Source organism: Trifolium pratense, linkage group LG1 (genome assembly GCF_020283565.1).
Source record: "Trifolium pratense cultivar HEN17-A07 linkage group LG1, ARS_RC_1.1, whole genome shotgun sequence".
NCBI classification, from domain to species: Eukaryota; Viridiplantae; Streptophyta; class Magnoliopsida; order Fabales; family Fabaceae; genus Trifolium; species Trifolium pratense.
Window position 1 is genome coordinate 37421860 of NC_060059.1, and position 23777 is coordinate 37445636.

General features: G+C 33.9%; 4 protein-coding genes across 4 annotated transcripts; 3 read left to right on the top strand and 1 right to left on the bottom strand.

Moving 5' to 3' along the window:
- The first annotated feature begins 50 nt into the window (after nt 1-50).
- On the top strand, nt 51-1717 carry LOC123903047 (peroxidase 16-like). Its single transcript, XM_045952910.1, has 4 exons — nt 51-334; nt 427-624; nt 930-1095; nt 1185-1717. Exons 1-4 carry the CDS (start codon nt 119-121, stop codon nt 1589-1591), a joined length of 987 nt encoding a protein of 328 aa, XP_045808866.1. The 5' UTR covers nt 51-118; the 3' UTR covers nt 1592-1717.
- Nucleotides 1609-8688, bottom strand: LOC123903046 (plasma membrane ATPase 4-like). The gene is made up of 15 exons (XM_045952909.1): nt 8108-8688; nt 6020-6376; nt 4855-5616; nt 4626-4748; nt 4447-4551; nt 4208-4352; nt 3952-4116; nt 3598-3836; nt 3477-3509; nt 3284-3365; nt 3037-3197; nt 2771-2944; nt 2467-2649; nt 2138-2319; nt 1609-2051 (listed from the first exon to the last, which is right to left on the bottom strand). Exons 1-15 carry the CDS (start codon nt 8153-8155, stop codon nt 1955-1957), a joined length of 2856 nt encoding a protein of 951 aa, XP_045808865.1. The 5' UTR covers nt 8156-8688; the 3' UTR covers nt 1609-1954.
- A 2316-nt stretch (nt 8689-11004) lies between these two features.
- LOC123903013 lies at nt 11005-14426 on the top strand. The gene is made up of 2 exons (XM_045952864.1): nt 11005-11709; nt 14142-14426. The coding sequence occupies exons 1-2, from the start codon at nt 11087-11089 to the stop codon at nt 14146-14148; spliced, it is 630 nt and encodes a 209-aa protein (XP_045808820.1). The 5' UTR covers nt 11005-11086; the 3' UTR covers nt 14149-14426.
- Nucleotides 14427-16045: 1619 nt separating this feature from the next.
- On the top strand, nt 16046-19134 carry LOC123922726 (cytoplasmic 60S subunit biogenesis factor REI1 homolog 1). Its single transcript, XM_045975423.1, is given in 6 exon segments — nt 16046-16285; nt 17317-17826; nt 17828-17896; nt 17989-18158; nt 18276-18491; nt 18609-19134. Coding segments are annotated over 6 exon segments (1230 nt in total). The 5' UTR covers nt 16046-16180; the 3' UTR covers nt 18769-19134.
- Nucleotides 19135-23777: the final 4643 nt, after the last annotated feature.

A 23777-nucleotide genomic window follows, 5' to 3' on the forward strand; every position in this document is an offset into this window, starting at 1 on the left:
AGTGCCCAATAGTCTTCAAGGAGAGAGATAATTTTATCTCAGTTATATTTTCCTTTAACTATTTAAGGATGCAACACTGAACCAAACCAAGCCTAATATTTCAGACACTAGCAAAAAAATGAGTTCTCTCAGTTTCCTCACTTTTCTTGTTAACCTGTTTCTCTTGCAGCTCATAGCTAGTTCTTATGCAGCAAAACTTAGAGTTGACTATTACAGAAAAACATGTCCAAATGTTGAATCAATAGTCCACAATGCAGTTGAGATGAAACTTCAGCAAACATTTGTAACAGCACCTTCTACACTTAGGCTCTTTTTCCATGATTGTTTTGTTCAGGTCAGTGTTCTATGTTTTTTACATTAACAGTGTTGACGTGTCTGTGTTTGTGTCGTGTCAGGTATCTAATGTATTTGTGCATGTGTGGATAGGGATGTGATGCTTCTGTGATGTTAGCTTCAAGAAACAGCACTTCAGAGAAAGATAATGCTATCAATCTATCACTAGCTGGTGATGGTTTTGACACAGTGATCAAAGCAAAAGCTGCAGTTGAAAGTGTTCCTGGCTGCCAAAATAAGGTTTCCTGTGCCGACATTTTGGCATTGGCAACTAGGGATGTCATAAAATTGGTAAATAAGCAACAAACTTTGTCGTAAATCAAAATATTATGTGACTGTATCTCGATCCTTGACCATGATTGCAGCTGCAACAACGACATTTGTCTGTAATTAGGGGTGTAAAAAAGAACCAAAAACTGAATCAAACCATTAAACTGAACAGCGCCAAGAAGAACCGAACTGTTAAGTTCAGTTCGTGAACTATCCGTCACAGTTTAGTTCTTTTCGGTTTTATTCCGTTTATAAGAGTATGTAGATACTGTAACATTGTTATTCCCTGTACAATTTAGCTGAATACCGAAAAATTGCTTTTTCAGACAGGAGGGCCAGCTTATGCAGTAGAGTTGGGAAGACTAGATGGAAGAATCTCTACAAAAGACAGTGTCACAAACCATCTACCTCATCCTGAATTCAAACTAGCAAAGCTAACCAGAATGTTTGCTTCACACGGCCTCACTCTAACCGATCTAATTGCTCTATCAGGTAATTTATTCAAAAGAATCAAAACCATGAGCACAAAACCTTTTAGCTTGAGATTATGAGACTTGATATTCAATAATTTGTGGTTGCAGGAGCGCATACTATTGGATTCTCTCACTGTAACCAATTCTCGAAACGAATTTACAACTTCAAAAGTGGGAAGATAATTGATCCGTCACTTAATCCTAGATATGCAAAACAGCTCCAACAAGTGTGTCCAAAAGATGTAGACCCTAGACTTGCCGTTGATATGGATCCTATTACACCTACGACATTTGATAACCAATACTACAAGAATCTTCAGCAAGGAATAGGACTACTCGCTTCTGATCAATCGTTGTTTACTCATAAAAGTTCAAGAAACTTAGTCAACTTGTTTGCATCCAATAACACAGCCTTTGAAAAAGCCTTTGTTATTGCTATAACAAAGCTTGGCCGAGTCGGAGTCAAAACTGGAAGGCAGGGTGAAATCAGGCACGATTGCTCGATGATCAACTGAGTCATTCAGTCACCTTGTTTTGAGATCAATATCAATATTTATCTTAGTTTCTTCTTGTTTTTTCTTTCTGTTGTAAAGAATGTATCGAGAAACAGTATCAATATTCAATACGTATTCGGATTTTAATGTGACCTTAATAACACTAAACTCTATCATTGATGTTATTTGATACTTAAGAATAGTATCTCATCCCAGCATAGATAGGAAAAGGATCAACCCTTCAATTTTTACAAGATTGTGATTTTTTTTATATAACTTAAAAGTAGATTGACTAAGATCTTTGAGGCTTTCTTCATCGTTTGTTGCGATTTTGTTCACATAAAAAGCACTGAACAAATTCTTCTTGAAAATTGTCCAAGCTTCTTAAACTGTATAGTGCTGCTGAATTGTATCAATGTCAAGTCCCTTCAGCTTCACCACTGATTCAACATGTCCCTTTAAAGTATTAAGCTCCCTAAGCCTGTCACACATTTTCAAAACTTTGTTAAAACAACCTCACATATCATCATCCATGCAATATCCCTCAACATACATATACTGGCTTACCTTGCGACTTCAGCGCGTCTCTTTGCTTGTTCCGCAATCTCTGAAAGTTCCCTATAGCTATTCTTTTCACTGAAAACGTTAGATGCTTCTGGAGGCTGAAGACCATGAAGTGTTCGCTGTGCAGCCGCCCATTGCGCTTCCCTCTCTTCTTTGCCATAATCTTTCTTTGTAGTGAATGCAGTCTATGATGAGAAAATACTAACACAATTAGATCAACAATGCAATAAATAAGACGGCTCAGTGCACAAGGTAACAACCTAAACATTGCGCCAAGGCTCGTCCTCATCAACAATGCAACAAAATAAAAAGCGAAAATAAAAAGAACCTACCTTGTTTTCCAAAAGATTATCCCAGGCTTTGCCACTAAGAACATAGCGGATTGCGAATTTGAGTAAATCAAGAGGGATATAAGTTACCAAACTGTACAACCAAATTACGCCGGCCCAACCCCATCCCATTCCTTTTATTCTTGCAAATCCCCAATTAGCATAAACTGCTATAAGTGTTGCAACCTGTCAAATGACAGAACAAAGTAAATTGGTAGTTCGTCAATAATTACGGCATCTTAAGAAACTAACACGTGCAACTTCATATATAGTATTGTTGATCGAAAAATAAGAGGTTCAAGCTTACCAGTTGAGCAATGAGAAAAGCACCTAGTAGGAGAAGACCAGGTCTTTCGGCAAAAGACCAACTGCGTGACCGAGTTACAAAAATTAGTGCTTGGCTTATTATACTGACTTGTAGGTATAAAGCCGCCATAATTTCTTCAGGGTTATGTCTTATAGACCTCACACCAAACTTGTTCTGCAACATAATTAAAGCTATTTGCACTTAGGATTTCGGCTAGTTGGTGATGATATTGAGTTAAATAAGAAATATAATATAAATTAATTTACCGGAAAGAAGTTGGTATCTTTGATTGTCCAGAAAAATACTACTGTCATTAGTGCCATGTAACTTCCTAGCACAACACCGGTAGCGAATATCTCCCTCAGTTTCCAACTATCAGGTAGTGGAGATGGTTTAACTCTATCCTTTGATATTGTCATAATGGTACCTAAATGTATGGTTTAACTAGTAAGGAAATGAGTTTAAGAAATTATGCAAGAAAATAACTTGAAGATCAAGAAAATATTAACTTACCATCATTTAGTATGGCAATAATCAAAACCATGAACGGCGCAAAATCAAACTTCCAGATCAACGCAATAAACATGAAACCAAACTACCAAAATGAACTATTAAAAATCAATGATCATTAAGTATATGATTTGAATGTTCAAATGCATAGAAAAAATTAGACATTTTTTTTCATCAATCTAATTTAAGCACTTACCACAATACGGATTGTAATTGACACGGCATAAATCTGTTACATAATCAAACATTTTGTGATTACCAACTAAAAAAGTTTAAGTAAATTCAAAAGATTGAATTAGATATGCAAGGAAACTAACAGTATAATTCTTCATCCTCTGAAAAATCGCCCGGCTGGTGAGGACAGCACTAATAATGACACTCAAACCAGGTTCAGTGAGGACAATATCAGAAGCACTTCTAGCAGCATCTGTAGCATCAGCAACAGCAATTCCGATATCCGCTTTCTTTAACGCAGGAGCATCATTTACACCATCTCCTGTCATTCCACATATATGCTTCTTCTCTTGCAGCCGCTTGACGATTTCATATTTGTGTTCTACCATATCATACAAAGAGAAAAAGAGACTAAAATGTAAGAACTTCAAACTGTTGGACAAGTTGAACAAAAAGTGTCTGACACGTCACTGTGGAGAAGTGTCCGTGCTTCATACCTGGAAATACTCCTGCAAATCCATCGGCCTTCTCAATTAACTCGTCAACTGGAAGAGCCGAAATAGAAGCATCCTTGTCTTGACCAAGCAATGCAGATGATGGATACATGTTTGTTCCCATTCCAAGTCTTCTGCCGGTTTCCTTTCCGATGGCAAGCTGATCCCCTAGCGAACAACAGACACCGCAAGCGATTTCAAAGCTACAAACTTTGAGTTGTGGTGTGAGCTATAAGAAAGTGTGGCCTAAAATTCTTACCAGTAATCATCTTAACATTAACACCAAGGTTAAGTGCTCTTCTAATGGTTTCAGCACTATCATGTCTAGGAGGATCAAACAACGGTAGCAGACCAACAAATTGCCACGGTCCACCAGGACTATCTTTTGTTCGCTCCGGTACTTCCTGTTACACAAATCATACGATATAATCTGTAAAGGAATTTATTCAATCAAGTCGAAAATTAGACATATTGATAATTGTTATCATCTTTACATACTTGTCTTGCAACACCTAAAGACCGAAGCCCGCGCTCCGCAAACTTATCAATTACATTATGAACCTTTTTCCTGACATCTTCTTTGCAGTTGCAGAGGTTTATTATCTAAAACAGGAAAAACATGGTCTAGTTATTTTCCATAACGTCATAAAAATGGCGATAATGAAACTGATATTTACCTGCTCGGGAGCACCTTTGCTCGCTCGATGCCATTTTCCATCGGAATCAATATAAGTTAAAGCAGTCCTCTTGTCTACAGGATTGAATGGAAGAAAATGTACCTCCCTGATACCAGCTCTTGCCTAATCATTAAGATCATAACAATTAAATTTTATCCATATCCAAAATTCAATATTTTTTTCCTTTTATCCTACTTGTTAAAAATTACACACATTTTGGGATATTTACCTCTTTTGGATCAGCAAGCATTCCAACAATTGCGGCATCTATAGCATCTTGATTTTCAGTCCTAGAAGCTCTAGCTGCTAGAAGCATCACATATTCCTTCTCAATTCCCTTAGCGAAAACCTCAATCAAGTTTCTGTCAACACTAAGCTTATTCAAAGTGAGAGTTCCGGTTTTATCACTACAAAGAACATCCATTCCAGCCATTTCTTCAATAGCAGTCATTCTTTTCGTTATAGCACCTTGCTGCGAAAGCCTATGAGAACCAATAGCCATAGTAACAGACAAAACAGTTGGCATAGCAATTGGAATTCCACCAATCAATAGCACCAAAAGATTGTCAATTCCGTCTCTATACTTGCGATGTTGTATCGGATACATCACAATAAGCTCAATGAGTATTCCAATAGCAATTGAACAAATGCAGAAGTTACCAATAGCTGTTAGCACTTTCTGAAAATGTCCAACTTGGTTAGTACTATCAACCAAATGAGCTGCTTTACCGAAAAAAGTGTGCACACCAGTAGCAATCACTACTGCTTCAATCTCACCCTTCTTAACCGTCGATCCTGAAAACACTTCATCCGAGGAACTCTTTGTAACAGGAAGAGACTCTCCTGTTAATGCAGACTGATCAACACTTAACGGATCTCCCTCGAGAAGACGTGCATCAGCCGGAATTATATCTCCTAACTTAATGCTGATTATGTCTCCTGGTACTAAAATCGCAGCATCTTGTTCACTCCATCTACCATCTCTTAGTACCTAAAATATTTTGTAGCCACAAAAATTGAACAAACATTAATAAAAGTGATAGCGCCCCAAATATGTTGAAAAGCATGGTAGAGCCGAACAAATTGAGAGAAATATTGATTAGTTGAAATTGATAGAATGAAAACCGTCTGATCTTAATTGGACGGTCTTATCTATCCTGACTGCATGACTGCGCTGCATGCAATCCAAATCCGAGTGTAGGATACACTTTATATAGTAATCCTAACTAAACTAACAAATCATAACTAACTTGCAACTAATACTAACCAGCTTGGAACTAACTAGTAATTACCTTTAACAAACTCCAATCGTATCTAACAAAATAATGCGCGTAAATAAATAGAACGATGACACTTGGCGCAACATGGATAAGAAAATTGTGTTTTATTAATACCTTGGTTTTGGGAGCTAAACCAGCCATGAGAGCAGCAGCAGCATTGCCAGCGTTGTTTTCTTCGATGAAACTGATCGTAGAGTTGATGACTAAGAGAGCGATGATTCCGACAAAATCTTGCCAATCTGGAGGCCTTCCACTGCCATTAGCCAAAGCAATGGCCATAATAGCAGCAGCTTCCATAACCCATGATAAAGGATTCCACATAAAACCCAAAAACTTCAAAAACTTGCTTTCTTTTTTCTCTTCCAATTTGTTTGGACCAAAGACTTGAAGCCTGTTGGTTCCTTCTTCTGAGGTGAGACCTTGTCTTGAACATTTTAGCTGCTCAAACACCTCTTCTATTGGAATCCGTTCCTATATGATTAACAAGGTTTTATTTCAAGTTAAAAATAGGAGCAAAATTTAGTGATGGAAATTTTGTTTAAAATTTTGAAAATTGGTGATCAAATTTTAAAATTTTAATATATGAGGAATAGAAAGCCACTAAGTTTGGTTTATTGGTGAGGGGTTAACGCTAGAGGTTTTTGGTTCGATCCCCAGCTCATTGTAAAAAAAAAAAAAAAAAGAGAAATAGAAGTGCATTTAAGTTATTGTTAGATTTTTTTTGTCAATATTGTTACTTTTAAAATCTATTTTTTACAATTTAAATTTTATCTCCAAATATTTTTTAATAATTGGAAGGTCAGTTTGATTTGTAAAAATATAAGTACAAAACGAAATAACACATGAGAGACATATTATATGATAATCAATAAGCCTTTAAGATATTGAACAATTTTTTACCTTATGCGATTTTTATATAGACAGAAGAGTTTTTTAATATTTTAAATAATTTAGTGAGAATAAGAATTTCAGTTTTTGTCGAACCCACTTGGGTTGGTTTGATGGTATTGACTTGGATCTGGGAGTGTACTTCTCCTAAAGGTATCAGGTTCGATTCTCTCTTGTATCAAAGTTTTTGTCTATCTCTTGACCATAAATTGTGTAGTCCTGAAACTAATTTTAAAATGAAACAAAGTTCAATTTTATCCAATATCTTGTTTTTTAGCTATCAAACATTTTCAAGGGCTATAAAAACTATTAAATGCACGTGAGTGACGATTTACCAGAAGAATAGAGAAATTGAAAAGCATGGCGTGTTTGGAGATTTAGCTATTTTTAGTCTTTGCTTACACCAACTGTGATGTAATAAGTTACGGATTTCTTGGACTCCACTCAAACATTATCAAAACAACTAACTATAGCTTTTTAGTTTATCTTTTTTTTTTTTTTTTGGTTTACTTTCTTGGATTATATTGTGAATATTATGTAAAAGAATTGTATCATAATTGTAGTACTAGTACTTGTTTGAGAAATAATTAAATTTTTGTCATATATTTGAGAAAATTATTATCTTCTGAGTCTTTCATTGGACTTTATAATCAGATTAAAAATACATAACTTTTACCCTCTTAAACTGAAAATATATAATTTTTTTATATAATTTCAAATTAAATATTTAAACAATTATATTCAGCATATCTCGAATTTATTTGGGAGAATTTGAGTTAAAGTAGTGATCCAAAGTCTAAAATAATTATTCGTTTTATTTTATTTATTTATTTTTCGTTCGAATTATTAGAGTCAATTTTTTAAGAAGGTTTGAAGACTCAAAAACAATTACATTTAACCTCGATGAATATAAGATTAAAATAACAAGTAATCAATCTACCTTAATAAAAAAAATACAAACTTCTTGCCAAAAAACAAAAATACAAACTTCATAAGTTCCGATTATTTATCTTAATTTTTAGAGAAATGCAAAAGGAATAATAAAAGTGTTGAGAGAATACAATTAATGTTTTAGAATCATAATAAATTTGACAAATTCACCAAATTTATAATGTATTTTTTTTTCAAAATTACGGTGAATCATGGTAAATAGAAACATGCAAGCAATATGTTGTTTTTGGAGTGATCATATTCATATAAATCATCACTTCAATGACTAATATTAATCATTAAGTAACCCACATGAAGAAAAAACAAGAGGGTACAAAAGAAATTAGAAAGAAAAAAAAAAAGTAGCATGGAATATATATGTACCAGATCGACACTTTCATTTTTGATCTCTTCGAGGCTGATACCTCCCATGTTGTCGTGAAAAATCTACTATGAAATAATAATATTGTGTTGTGAATGAATAATATGAGAGAGGTGAGAAAAAGAGGATTAAATAGAAGGGTGTTGTTGAGTCATGAGGAGGTTAGTGAAAAAGTCCAAAAGAAAATAAATGCAGGTAGAAAAGAGTAAGGTTTGAGGTTAGGCTTTTGAGTTTGTGTTGTGTGATGTAATGTATGATTTTTTTGAAGTGAAGCTTTGAACTACTCTTTGTGCCCAACTTTTGTGGTTTAGATACCTTGTTGTAGTTTAGGGTTATTGGGATCCTTAGGTTCACAAGAGTTAGTACATGTTTTAAGGCGGTGTGATTTGCAGATTTATTAAGTGTGGGTTAAATTTGATATTAGTTAAAAAAAAATTGATGTTTAGCAACATATATAACCCACATCAAGTGAGTTGAGTCTCATATAAGTAATGTATGATTTTTTTATATGCTTTAAGAGCCGTATGATTTGCAAAAAGTATTAGACAGAACATCGTAGAATAATTGGAAGAATATCTAACCTAAATATTATGTCAAATATATTTCTATATGTTTTGCCTAACTATCAGAGGACTATATTGTAATTTTTCATTTCTGCCCCGCTCCTACAAACGGGCAAGAGTCCCACATTGCTTCCATCACACAAATGTTTTTCCTTTTCATTGGATGCGTTTTATTATATGATATATCTTATGCATAAAAATACAACGAGTTAATTTATTAATTATAAATGTATTCTTTTTAATGTTAAGAAATTAAATCCAAACTATGTCAATGTTTGGAGATCATGGTTAAGATAAGTATGAAATGGTAGAGGCCTTTAAAAAAAATACATTCAAATCTTTTAACTAAGTAATCACATTGATTAAATACTTTATTTTTGTTTTTTTTTTCTAATTCTTCCTATAATTACTTTTAGAATACTTTTTTCTCTTTTTTTTTTGGTGAATTACTTTTTTTATCTCTAGTGATCAGCCTATCCGTGATTAGCATGAATGAACTCAAGTACGTCGAAAGTAAAGTTAGAGATTTATCACAAGAAGTGATTTTAGGACTTCCTTCAATCATGAAAGCCCAAAAAGAAAATTGGGGTTGTGAAGTTCGTGAGTGGTCACAAGAAGGAATAGCTCAAGACACGAGAAAAATAACATGTTTTGACAAAGTGGGAAAAAAAAATTAAAAATTTGGTATACATTCAATCGAAAATAAAAATTTGACGGTATACACATTAATATATTATGAACATTTAGCCTTTCATTAACGTAGAGCATGACATCAAATAACGCTTAAATGAGATGACGTGACTTGTCTCTTATAGTTTAATTAATCAATGCTATGAGTTTGATCTTTGGTTGGAATTGGATATACAAGTATTAAAAATTTTAGAGAGTTTATCATACATTAAAGTCTCATAATTAATGTTCGAGAAATACCATACATTAAACCAATTAAGTCTCAAAAGATTCGAAAAATTAATCTCTGCAAATGTGCGCTGATGATACTAGCTCAAAAAAATAAACATAAACTATGATGTTTATCATGCATAGATAAATGCTTGGAAGAGAAAGGATAGAAATCTCGTGGACATGGGTTAATAATTAAGACACATGTGAGGATGTCACAATTAGTACACTGTTCAGGGTTACATACAAACATGTCCTGCACCATTACAATGTGGACCATTTTTGTTTATAAAATTGTCTCTTTTTATATGTTACAAGAATCTATATCATAGGCATGTTGGTTTGATGTGTGTGTGGAGTCTTAATTTTTGTGGCAATCTACAAAATCCCACTCAAGATATAGAGAAAAGTATGTGATGATTTGGCATGTACTATTTCACTTGGCCTTTTGCTCTCTTAAGTGGGATATGATGTTGAATAAATATGTAGTACATTTTCATAAGAAAATAGAAGATATAATAATGTAAAATCATTTTATATTGACATTTAATAAGTATTTTGTATATTATAAAGATGTTTTAAAATTTGGATAAAAAATTTGAGACATAGTAACCGAGAATAGATTTACTCTACTGAAGTACACAACTAAATATGGTGAGGGATGCAAATGATTCGCACTTTAACTTGGGGGGTGAAGGAAGAATTCGCACTTTAACTTGCGAATGGTGTTTCATTCAAAATTGTTTCATGGGAAATGAGAGAAAGGTGGAGAGAACAAAAAAGTTGATTTTTATAAGGTTTGCATCCTATGATGCAAACTCTTTTTTCTCAATTTTTGCTATTTACACACTCTCCGAATAGCATGCAAACAGGGTTTTTCAAGTTTTTGGGATTTTACACGTTCACATTTTAAATAGCGAGTAGGGTAAAATTGAAAAATCATGGGGCGCCTAAGATTCATGGGGACGCAAAAAGAAAATTTCAAAAGTAACATATTGAATCCCAAGCCCAATTCAATTCATTTTTTGAGGCCCAACACTTATAACAATTTTTTTATAAAAAAATATCAATAATGAATTGTTAATGTTAGTATTTTTATTTCATCGATACTTTATTTTAGTAAATAAATAATATTAATTTATTCAAATTGATATAGTACATCGATGTTATATAAATAAATTCAAAATCGCAAAAAAAAAAGGATGAATCTGAAAACAAACTCACAACATCCGTGTTAATAGCATAAAACGACAAATTGCATAAACTTGCCTAGTTGATTACATTGAAGTGTCCGAAATATTCATCCATCCAGATCTGTGACCGCGGAAAAAAAATTGTAAAATTATCCTTGATTAATAGTATTATTGGAAAGTTGATTATTTAGTTTTTTTTTTGTTGTTGTGTTGTTAGTTACATTGTTCTTAAACCCTAATATGACTCATATTTCATTTCCATCGCGTAAAACCCCGCTTTATCCCTTCTCTCATTCATTTTCATTCAGAACAAACATCAAACACCATGAGCTCACTTCCAAACAACAACAACTCTTCTTCCGCCACCGCCACCGCCGCAACAACCACCACCCTCGACAACTTTTTCCTCGAAACCCTAATGGACAGACTTCAACTACGTGGTCCAGACAACAACCTCGCTAAATCCTACGAGGATTTCCTTTTCAGCGATGAAGAAGATGAATTCCACGAAGACGAAGATGACCAACCCCGTGCTTACCAAGATGGAAAACAAGCAATCTACAAAGAAGAATCTAAGCTTGAAGCTGAAATCATCAAATTGATCCTCACTGGAAAAGGGGATACTCTCAAACCAAATTCCGGTGAAGCAATTTCGCTTCGCGAAAGCAATATTTGTGTTGGGTGTCATGAGGAAGAAGAAGGAGAGTATATTGTGTGGGAATGGCATGGACATATTATGGGGTATACTGATGAACATGGATTTGCTCCTGAGTATATTTATGGGAATTACTTTCAGAGGATTGTGCCCGTGGAGCGTTCTGTTGCTGCACCAGTTGAAGAAGATGCAGTGAATAAGGGTTTGAAGGATTTGATTGATGATGTTGCTGTTAGTACCAACCCTGGTAGGATTCTTCATCGCAATCTCAATGCTGGGTGTATTAATACCAGGTACCCAATTAAGGCAATTCATTTTGTTCTATTCTAATGTTGTCGCGAATTTTGTTTATATGTGCTTGTTAGATTATTTGGTGTGCTAATGTTTATCTTGATGATTACAAAGTTGAGTCTATATCACCGTCATCTATTATTATACTGCAAAATTGAGATAATTTCACCAACAGGGGTTACTATATTAAAAATGAAGTTATATCGCCAACGGTTATTACTTTGTGCAAATAGAACACACGCCGTGAATTCTGAATATTAAAGTTCAGTTTGTCTTACCAATAAGTTGAATCACAACCGCCCTTTGCAAGACTTAGGCTTGGGGAGCTATCCATTGCTATATTATTGGTTAAAAACAAGCTAAAAATCTGATGGCTCCCGAAGCAAATGGCATCCGCCTCAAACAAACGTAAATCGGAAAAATTAAATTGGATATAGACGATTGATACTCATTGGTGCAATTTTATGATTTTACATTTTTGTCAATGCAATTCATTTTGTTCGATTTTTTTTTTGTCGGTATGGTGTAAATTTCGTTTATCTGTGTTTGTTAGATTATTTGGTGTGCTATTGTTTATTGGTATTCATTCGGTTGTTTTTATTTCTTTCAATTTTGAGTTTTTATTTTGTATACTTTTACTCACATCACATGCTATGTGCTTTGGTTGTGGATGAATTTAGTTGTTACTGTTAGGATGTTGGATTTTGTCTTTAGTGTTTAGGAGGTATAGATGCAAGGTTTTAAATAACGCTTGCGTTATGGATTTCGGCTGTTGCGGATGCCGCGTTACAGGTTGCGGTCGTCGCGGTGTGAATTAATCACAACAGAGTACACAAATCTTATTGAAATTATTTGTATTATCATATATGTATAATAACATAAAATAGAGATAGATATGAAGTTTTGAACTAGGGAAAGAGCTAAAAGGAGATAAAGCTCTGTATTATATTCATATTTGTACTGACAAAGTGATTTTTATCCATCTCAATTGAAAAAAAAAGGGAATTCTCTGTCTATTTGCATTTTGTCGCGGCTGTAACAGCGCTTCGATGTGATTTTTTTCTCAATCTATAAAAACGGAGAAAAAAGGTAACTGTGGCTGCTGATACTGTCTTTGACGCGACCGTTTTCTTGGTAACGTACCATTTTTTAAAACCTTGTTTAGATGGTAAGCGCAAATGGGGTTTTAGAACACCCGTGTCATGGGGATTTTACCTCTCTTAGTCGTTTAAGATTTGAATTTTTATGCTTCCATCTAATGATATTTATGGGCAAGATGACTATAAAAAAAGTGGTCAAAGTCAAACTAAACCTTTTGAGTTCTCTTAACCCTGACAAGGTTTTTCTTCCAAAACATTATATCCATAATGATGCATTGTTATCATTATACTTATAAACAAACTAGCTATGATGTTCTTCATGTTTTGGTATGTATGGTACCTTTAGTCTTTTACAATTTCGTTTATTTGGTGTGCTAATGTTTATTGGTATTCATTCAGTAGTTTTTGTTTCTTTGTGGATGAATTTAGTTGTTACTATTAGGATGCTGGATTTTGTCTTTAGTGTTTAGGAGGTATAGATGCAATGCAAGGTTTTAAATAATGGTCACGTTAAGGATTTCGGCTGTTACGGATGCCGCGTTATGGGTTGCGGTTGTTGCGGTGTGAATTAATCACAACAGAGCACACAAATCTTATTAAAATTATTTGTATTATCATATATGTATTATATTCATGTTTGTACTAAAAAAGTGATTTTATCCTTCTCAATTGAAAAAAGATAGAATTCTCTGGCTATTTGCATTTTGTCGCGGCTGTAACGGCGTTATGATGTATTTTTTCTCACTCTATAAAAACGGGAAAAATGGTAACGGTGGTTGCTGATATTGCTTTTGACGCAGTCGTTTTCTCAGTAACGTACTGTTTTTTAAAATCTTGTTTAGTTGGTAAGCATAAATGGGGTTTCAGAGCCACCTGTCATGGGCACTTTACCTCTCTGAGTTTCATTTAAAATTATGGGCAAGATGACTATAAAAAAAGTGGTCGAAGAAAACCTGTTAAGTTATCTAAACCCTTACAAGGTTTTTCTTACAAAAAATGATAGCCATAATGATGCATTGTTATCATTATATAAAGAAATTGGCTATGATGTTCTTCATGTTGGTGATGTATGGCATCTTTAGTCCTTTACAAAAGGGGTCGAAAACCTTTTAAGTTCTCTTAACCCTGACAAGGTTTTTCTTACAAAAATGATAGCCATATTGGGGATGTATGGTTGTGATATATTATGATTTATTATGTTAGAAGTGTTATAGTTTGCTTTTGAGCATTTTTTACGTGTTTTGTTGCATTGAGTGCAACTTTACCACTGAATTGAACGTTTTTATGCTTTTATATTTGGTTTCTCTCAAGTTCTTCTCTTCTGAAATCTACAGGTTCTAAGAATTTCGTCATTGGAATTTCATAAGAGGGTTGCAGGCAGAGGTTGAAGCCATCATCTCATTCCCTTTGAGAAGCAAAGATTGTTTTCCATTTTCACTGTGCAAATCTCAAGATTAAGCTTGCATTTGTATGTCTATTTGAGCTTTAAAATCATACTTGTAAAGGATGTGAGACATGGTTGTGTATTTTTGGATACAACCAGACATGGTTTTTCAATAATTCACTATCTTTGCTTGGCGAATTGATAATAATATAATAACATTTTTATATTTGGTCCATTATTATGATTATATTTAGCCATTTGTTACTTTCCTCTTGCACTTAAATGTTGGAAATAAGTCACACAAGCCATTGAGATTTGAGAACCTATAGGCTATAACTATAAGCCAGTCCATATCAGAGGTCTGGGCAGAAGAAACCTATTTTACAACATACTGGTCAGTATGAGTAGCAGATACTCATGTCTCTTCATTTGGTGGAGGTTTGGTTCTTGGTTGGTGCACATGGATAAGTATATATTAGAAGAGATTAATTTCTAATATAAATGTTTTTTTTTTTGTGAGATAGGTATCAATAATTGTGTGCAGATAATATATTCTTTGCAAAAACTATTTATGAAATAAAATAAATGAAGTTCTGTTTATGAAACCTTATGTTTTTTGTTCTGTTTATGAAACCTTATGTTTTCTTTAAAATGTCTAAATAATATATGAAAAACAAGTTTTTGATAATTCAAATGACATTCTGGACTTTTCCCCCGTAAACTAAGTATCTTCTGCGCGCAACTATAGAGACTAATCTCTCGAGTTTTGTGAGACTCAAAAGGACGGAAAACTCTCCCTAAAAGTAGAGCATTTTGGACTTTACAATCCAACAAATTTAAGAAAATGAGTTTTTATGGTTATTTAAGGATATTTGACTCGACTAAAACACAATTTACTTGGAGGGTGGACATACAAGTAATATGGTTTTATATAAGAAATTTAGACCATTAGATAGAAGCATAACATGATATCCAAAAAAAAGTTTCAATAAAACACAAAGTTAGAGACCTAACAAAAACAAGTTTCAATTTATTTAGAGCGTTTAAATTTTACATGATATTATAGCGGGTGAGGGGCGAGTTTTTTAATCAAATTTCACCCCCCTTTTAGTAAGAGACCTAACAAACACACAAAGTCCACATCTTTTCCTATTTATGTGTTTCTAAGTTTCAACCTAATTTTATCGCAACACTGTTTTCTTATCTCTCAATCTTTCTTATTTACTTTGACTGTTGATTGTGTTCGCTATTTAGGTAGCTGATAACAAAAAAATTTGAAATTTTTCGAGAGGGTCGGTCTTTAGGGGCATGAAATATTAAAACATTGATAAATTTGTGTTGAGAATAATGCCTCAATATCTTTCTGAAGAATTTATATTTAAATATAGTTTAAATTTTTATTTGAAATAAAATAATATTAGGGTTTATGATTTATATTTCTTTTTTTTAAATATATGATTTATATATATATATATATATATATATATATATATATAGAGAGAGAGAGAGAGAGAGAGAGAGAGAGAGAGAGAGAGAGAGAGAGAGAGAGAGAGAGAGAGAGAGAGAGAGAGAGAGAGAGAGAGAGGAGAGAGAGAGAGAGAGAGAGAGAGAGAGAGAGAGAGCCATAAGCATGATGAATAAAATAAGAACTTGAGTATTCTTCATATAACCCTATATTTGAGGAGAGTGATTAGTGAGGGGTAGTATTTTTGGAATATAGGGCACAGAAGAAAATACGGGGTGGCAAAAGAAGCTCCTTTAGGTCCATAAAAAAGTTGAAGGCCCAAGAAGAAGACTCAGCGGTCCATAACGGAGAATAACATCATTACTTACGCAAGCAAGCGCTACCTTTGTTCATTCATTCCTTCGTTCTTCTTTTCTTTCTTTCACCGTTTCGGCCGACATACCATTTCATTTCCTATTTATTCCTTCATTCTCTTTGTTAGGTTTCTTTCAATTCGTTTTCTTCTTCTCTCAAAAAAGCAAGCAATGTCAGGATTAACTTGCAATTCTTGCAACACTGAATTCAAAGATGATTCCGATCAAAAACTTCATTACAAATCCGAATGGCATCGTTACAATCTCAAACGCAAGGTTAGCTTCCTTTCTAATAATAATCTATTATTCGTTTTGTTTATGTTCCTCTTAGATTTAATTTTGGTTTTCTGCAATATTAGCCTCATTTCAATTATTTGTTAAACCCTAGTTTTTTTTTGTTCAAATTTAGGTTTCAAGCTAGAAAAATTTAAAAAACGAAACTGAGAATGTTTTCATGGTTTCACTATTAATCTTCTTTGCATACCAAGGGACTGTTTGGATTGACATATTTTTGAGCTTATGAAAAATAGTTTATGCAAATAAATAAGCTTTGATGTTAATTCATATTTGCTCACTAACAAAAATTGTATCTTCTTAAGCTGTTTTTTCACATACTATCTTGATAAGCTTAAAATTATACATATAATCTTATTTATTTGCCTAAGTTGTTTTGCATAAGCTTAAAAGTAAGTCTATCCAAACGGGTCTTTGAAGTCCGATTAGACTATCAAAAGTGAATACAGAAAGTGAAAATTGTGGATAGTTTTGTTATTTTTGTTCTTGTTTCGGTTGTTTGGAGATTTGTTATTTGTGTATAGTATTGTACAATTTGATAGTTGTTTTTGTTGAATGCTTGTTATGTATGGGTACATTAGGTTTAAATATCTTCAAATGAAATGTACTATCAACATTTTCACCAAATAACTATTGTTAACAATGCATAATGCTTGTTATTTGTCTTATTTGAGCTTATTATTGGCATAATCACTTGTGAGATTGTTTGGGAGAGAACTTATTACATTCTCGTAAGCTGATTTGAGTTTATTTTCTCAAACTCTCCTGGATAGGTTATGAAAATAGTAGCTGATACTTAATCAATTTAGCTTTATTTTATCTTATATCATTATAATAACTTATACAATATACACTTATATGCTATAAGCTGTAAAATAAGCTGTTTATCCAAACATGCCCTTAGTTTTGTAGTTGTGAAGGAGGATTTGGTAACTAGTGAATATCTTGCTAGAACTTGTTTTATGTCCTGAAAATATAGAGGCAGTGTTAATTTTTTCTTTACTTAAATATAGGTGGCTGGGGTTCCTGGAGTGACCGAAGCATTGTTTCTAGCTAGACAAGCTGCTCTTGCTCAAGAGAGAGATAAATCTAATGAAAGCCCTATGCTCTATAGCTGTGGCCTATGTGGCAAGGGGTACAAAAGTGAAAAGGCTCATGCTGAGCATCTTAAGTCGAGAACTCATGTGATGCGGGCTTCTGAAGGAGCTAGTGATTCAGATGGGAAGGCTATAATTAAGCCACTTCCACAACGTGTTGTGAATAAGCCTCCTCCTAGAAGACTGGTAGATAACTCTGCTGATGATGATGAAGAAAGTGAAGATGAATGGGTAGAGGTTGATTCTGATGATGATCTGCTTGATGATGCTGAAAAGTCCTTGACAGATTTGAATATGGATGAGAATGCTGATAATGATGATATGGACGAAGATGATGTTGTGGACTTAGATCCATCGTGTTGCTTTATGTGTGATAAAGAGCACAAAACATTAGAAAACTGCATGGTTCACATGCACAAGCACCATGGGGTTCTTCATTCCAGATGTCGAGTATTTGAAAGATCCAAAAGGGCTCCTCACCTATCTTGGACTGAAGGTATAATCCTGCAACCCCCTCCCCAATCCCACCTCTCCTATAAAATACTTTTGTTTGGTTCGAAAATATTACTGACATCTTTCCATTTCTAGGTCAAAAGGGACTACTTGTGTCTGTACTGCAACGATCGGTGTCATCCTTTCAGCAGCTTGGAAGCAGTCAGGAAACATATGGCAGCAAAAAATCACTGTAAAGTGCATTATGGCGACGATGATGATGATGAGGAAGTAGAGTTGGAAGAATTCTATGATTATACTAGCAGGTTAGTTTGGTTCATATTGATATTGTTTAAACTTTCCCTTTATAACACATAAAATTTGTAAGGCATATTTCTACATCAGATATCAAATATTCATACTCCTAATTTTATTTTTATCAGTTATGTTGATGATCAAGGGAAGCAGCTAGTTGTATCCGGTGATGCTGATAACAATATAGAACTTAGTGATGGGTCTGAGCTTGTAATCACTAAGCTATCTGGTAACAAAAAATCAACCAGAACTCTAGGTTCCCGCGAATACCTGCGTTATTATCGTCAGAAACCACGACCATCGCCAGCAAATAACGTTGCCGTTACTGCAGAATTGGCTGCAAGGTTTGCCATTTTAAAACCCTGCTTATTTTCTATGTAATGCTGTGGTGAAATATATAGTGTACCACTTTAGCGAATCATTGTCACCTGGTAATATGGATGGAAATCTTAATTTTTCAGGTACAGGAGCATGGGTTTGGCCACTGTACAATCAAGGGAGCAACTTGTGAGAATGAAAGTGTTGAAGCAGATGAACAGATCTGGTGTGGAGCAAATGCGTAGCAAGATGGGAATGAAGAGTAATGTAATCCGGAACCTGCCAAACAATGTCACATATTAGTCCTCTTCCTCCATTTGTCTTGTCTTGCTGGTTTGCATTTCAAGTGGTGAGACATTAATGGTTTTTAAGCTACAAGCTTTGTTTTCTTCTGAAGTTATTTTACTTTTCTGTCATTAAGCATCCAAAGATACCGTATGTGTTCAATGGAATGACATGGTATGTTCCCATTGAGAGGTATTGGATTGTTTACTTATTTCTTTGCTATTAAAATTGTTGTGGTATCAAAACATTAGGATACTTATTTCTTTGATGTTAAAATTGTTGTGGTATCAAAACATTAGGATGATACGACGTTTTTGGTTGATGCAATTTTGGGGAGATATAGTTACCATATTAATGATGATACTATTGTTTTGGTTGATGCAATTTTGGGGAGAAATATTTCATTTTTTTTTTATGAATTTGATTGTGAATAGCTTAGCCCTAAACATGATGTGTTGAATTTGAAGTATTAGAGATGGGAATAGAACACCCTGGAAGAGATGGGAAATAAATGATTATCTCATCATCTTTTCTATGGGTGTATTAGGGATCACTGAGAGTACTCCACCATATATAATAAACAATCCATTTTTAATTTTTTTGATGGACCTCAATCAATTTGTTAAGACATGCTGCCTCTTAATTAAATGGAGCCACTACTGATTGCTTCAGTTAAGCTATTAGCATACAAATATTGCATTCCCTTATTATACACTCACGATTTGGTTTCTTTATTTATTTGACGGTCAAATTTTAAGATTATCGGAGTTTTTTTTTTTTTGAACTAGAGAGTTAATTAAAATAGAAATACATATCAATTCAATGGTCCTGATAGTGGTTTTAATATCATTCATCTAAACACTTAATAATAATTTTTTTTCTTTTTTAAACAAACTTAATAATAAATTTAAAAAACAGAATCTTAAGATTAAAGATCCGATAGTAATGTACCAAAAAAAAAGACCCGATAGTAAATTATAAAAACAGAATATTAAGATTAAAGATTACATAAGACTATAAGAGGACAACAGAATCAATACGGGGAGCTAGAGTGGGAGGTGGTGGGCAGTTCCGGAAAATTATGTAGTGTAGTGTGTGATGGATGTCGGGTTCTTGGTTCACGCGGATCGGCCAATTGTTGATGATCAGAAACAAATGGTTTGGAGTTCTCAAAAAACCAAACCATATACTCATGACTTGGTTTAACTTCACCGTCTAAAAACTCGCCGTCTAACAAGTAATTATGTCGTTCATCCCACTCTTTGTTCTCATCGACATAGTACAATGCCCACGAAGTATCCAATTGGTCTCGCAAGCTTGATTTATGGTGCTCTTTCATGCACCTTGGTGGTTCCAGGATATTTTGCATTAGTCCAAATTGAAGTTTCACTCTATCCGTCCGTCTGGTGCATTTCTATTATGTTGAAACAGATCAAATAAGTGGTTGCATTCCACCCCCAACTATCCTCTGGATCTTCGTGTTCAAGTTGAAGATAAGGTCTCCATGTAAACTGATATGTTAGAGATTTGTTAGTAAAATGTATATATATTGGGTATAAAATAATTGAACTATAATAATGTGAGGATATATTACATCGTCAACGTTCATGTGATCTATCCGTGATCGGTATCCAATTATGTCATGTTGAGGGGTTTTATAGTATTTCATCCCTGGTCCAGACCATCTAGCAAAATGTATTTGAACATTAATTAATAACATAATAAACATCTTTATCTTTATAAATGTAATATCAAAATATTTGTATACTTACTTTTTTGCGAATGGATAAGTTGATTTAATTGGATTGTGGGGAGCTGTCTTTGACATTCGAGACCATCCCTAAGTTTGAAGAAGCAGTGCACATCCACCAATTGAGAGGACACCGACTTGCGAAGATTTACACAGGTTTCTGTAAAGTGTCGCTAAACACGCTGAACCCCAACTATATTCCCTGGCCTTCTCTAAATCTTTCAACAATGGCAACCAACAAAGGTGTACTCGGTTGCTTGATTTATCGGGCATTAACAAGCCACCGATTAGAATTAAGATGTACGCTCTACAATGTTGAATTCTTTCTTCGTACGATGATTCATTGGTCAAACTTGAAAATGTCTCCCTTAACCATGCTAGCCTTAAAGTTTTACCTCTCTTCCTTTTGTGGCATGACTCCCAACAATTTTTCGCAATCTTCTTTCCACGATACTTCTGAGGGACTGGTTACTGCTTTACCGTCCACACGTAAACCGAGTAGCATGTTAACATCTTCCAATGTTATGGTACATTCACCCGTCGGTAAATGAAACGTGTGAGTTTCCGGTCTCCATTGTTCAACTAAGGCAGTGATGAAAGCACTGTCCATTCTATAGTCTGTAATTGTTGATACTTAATCAAACCCAGCTTGTTCCAACAATGGAAGTATTAAATCACTCGGTTTTTTCATGTTGGTGGCAACGAGCTCTCAACTTTATATTTTCAGGATCCTAAGAAATATATGACATAAGTAAATAAATAAATAAATAAAAAAAACAGCACAAGTAAAATTAACAATCATTAAATAATAAAAATCTTACAACGTTATGTATATGTTGTATGGCTGATCTATGATCATCTCCCATCCATACTAATGCCATTTAGATGAAATAAGTGTGTAGAAAGTGGTAGTGTTACAGATGAAAGAAGATTTATGAGACAGTGAGAGCACAATTATCGGCAATGGCATTACTAAAGTATGGGTTTGGATACCAATATTTAAGCAAAAGTGGGTGCCCTTTTTCAACCTCGTGTCAAATTGAGGCACCGATGCCATCCATTTTGACTTATTTTTTTCGAACTCGGGTCACGACGTTCGGCCTAGCAATTTCGGCATTTTTGTCATGTGAGTTAGGATTTATGGGACAATAGTTAAGTAGTTTAAAGAGTTGAAAAGTGTAAAATAATATAAAAAAATTAGTTGGAGTCCATTTAAGCAACTAAATTGAGTGGTATAGATGTGGATGCTCTGATAGTATTAAAGACTGGTAAGGATTGTTTCGACCGGCTCTCCGATAGACTCGTAGATAGAATGGTCTTTCATCGACCCCTTTCTACTCATCGAGGAATCGAGGAGACAAAGAAAGATAGAAGAAAAATTGTTTTGGAACTCCGGCACGAACACAATGGTATTTGACCAGGACCAGAAACATATTCGAATTTGGATCTTACATGTCGATGGTTTTTAACCGTGGGCATCATGTCAGGAAGTTGGTGGACTCATCATGAATTAGGTTGGGGTTAATAGAAACCAAACGGAGCCTTAATATTTTTCTGTGATGACAGGACCTCACACGCCATTTCATGTGGCGGAAACCTGTTATGAAATCGAAGATTTAGCAGAGGGCACGTGATTCCTTTTCAAGGACAGAGGGAATCTAACCAAGACTAGACTGATCATGACACCCCCCACCAGTACACTGTACACAATTAAAGAAATAACTCCAAAGCAAGCAAGTAACAGCGAGTTACACAATCTTTACAACCTTGAAGCTTCTCATCATTGATTAATGGTCGAACATGAACCGCAACTTTGCAATTTTAATATATTTATGGACCCAATGTAACAGCGAGTTACACTTTAAGATAACAAAGTGAAAGTTTGTCCGTAATTTAAAATCGCAGATTTTTTTGAGCGAGCTAAGAACATGCTTGAAGATTGGAGGCTTGCCGATACAATGAAATTGAAACTTCCAATAGCAGCTTTGGATGACAACGTATGCGCTCTATGTAGGGACAACAAGGAAGTGACCAAAGGAATAGTGAAATTAGATGGGAAAAGTCGAAAGTCGGGAAATATAAGTGCAACGTGAATGTTTTCTTTTTTCAACAACGAAATCGCGTTGGTTTTGATATGTGTATACTATACGAGATGACGAGAGTTGTTTTGTGCTCGCTAAAATGACGTGGTCCTCACCTATATGTGAGGTGGATGTAGGAGAAATTTGGCATTGTTATGCGCTATTAAGTGGGTTGACTTTGTTATGGACTCGAAAAAGATGTGGATTATTTTAATAAGGCCAAATAATGTTATAGAATTTGATGCTATCTTGAATGAATGTAAACATATCTTTAGATTTTTATTTTTAAAACTCTCATGTTAGGTTTGATAGAAGACAAACAGATGAGACAACTAATACTCTTATTAATAATAATGCTTACAAGGATTGTCCTATTCAAATTAGTTTGCTTTTGTTAATTGGTCCTGTAATATTAAAAAGATTAATTTGATTATTATCAAAAGATAAAAAGACTAATCCAATTAGAATTAGAGTGCTGAAAATTTTTAAACTACACAATTGAGAACCAGTCAAAACACAGGTGTCGATCGATTAGACATAAACCTCAAGAAATCTTGCTTGCATTAAAAGACAAAAAATTAGCTTCTTTTAAGTAATAATTTGAATTTGCCAATGAGAGGGGGTTTGTTATCATACTATTATGTTGTAAAGGGCCATCTGATTTCTTCTGCCCAATTTAAATCAGACCCATTCAACCATTATTCTTTTATCCAACTAGGAATGTGTTTTGATAATGTTTTCTTATGAACTACTTGATATCAGAACTTATCCCGAATTAGATTAAACTGATGGTGAAAAAAAAAAAAAAAAACTTTTGTCACCCTACCCATTTTCTCGCGCATCTTATAAATTTATCAAAAATAAAAATGTAATTTTATTTAATAAATAAATAATTCAAAAATAAAAATGTTGTTACTTAATTTCTTTTAAGGATATCTTAGAATATTTTTCTCGACCAAAATTATTGTCATTCAATTTTATTTTACATAATACAACATTTTTCATTATCAAATATTAAAAGCACATCTAGTAAAAAAAAAAAAAAAAGTATATAATATAACTTAAGCGAAAATAAAATACTATAACATTTTTTTGAAACAAAAATACTACAACATTGATTAAATCATAATCATAAAATATTCTCTCACATATTCAAAGAAAATAACAACAATTCTAACTTACTTCTTACTACCAAT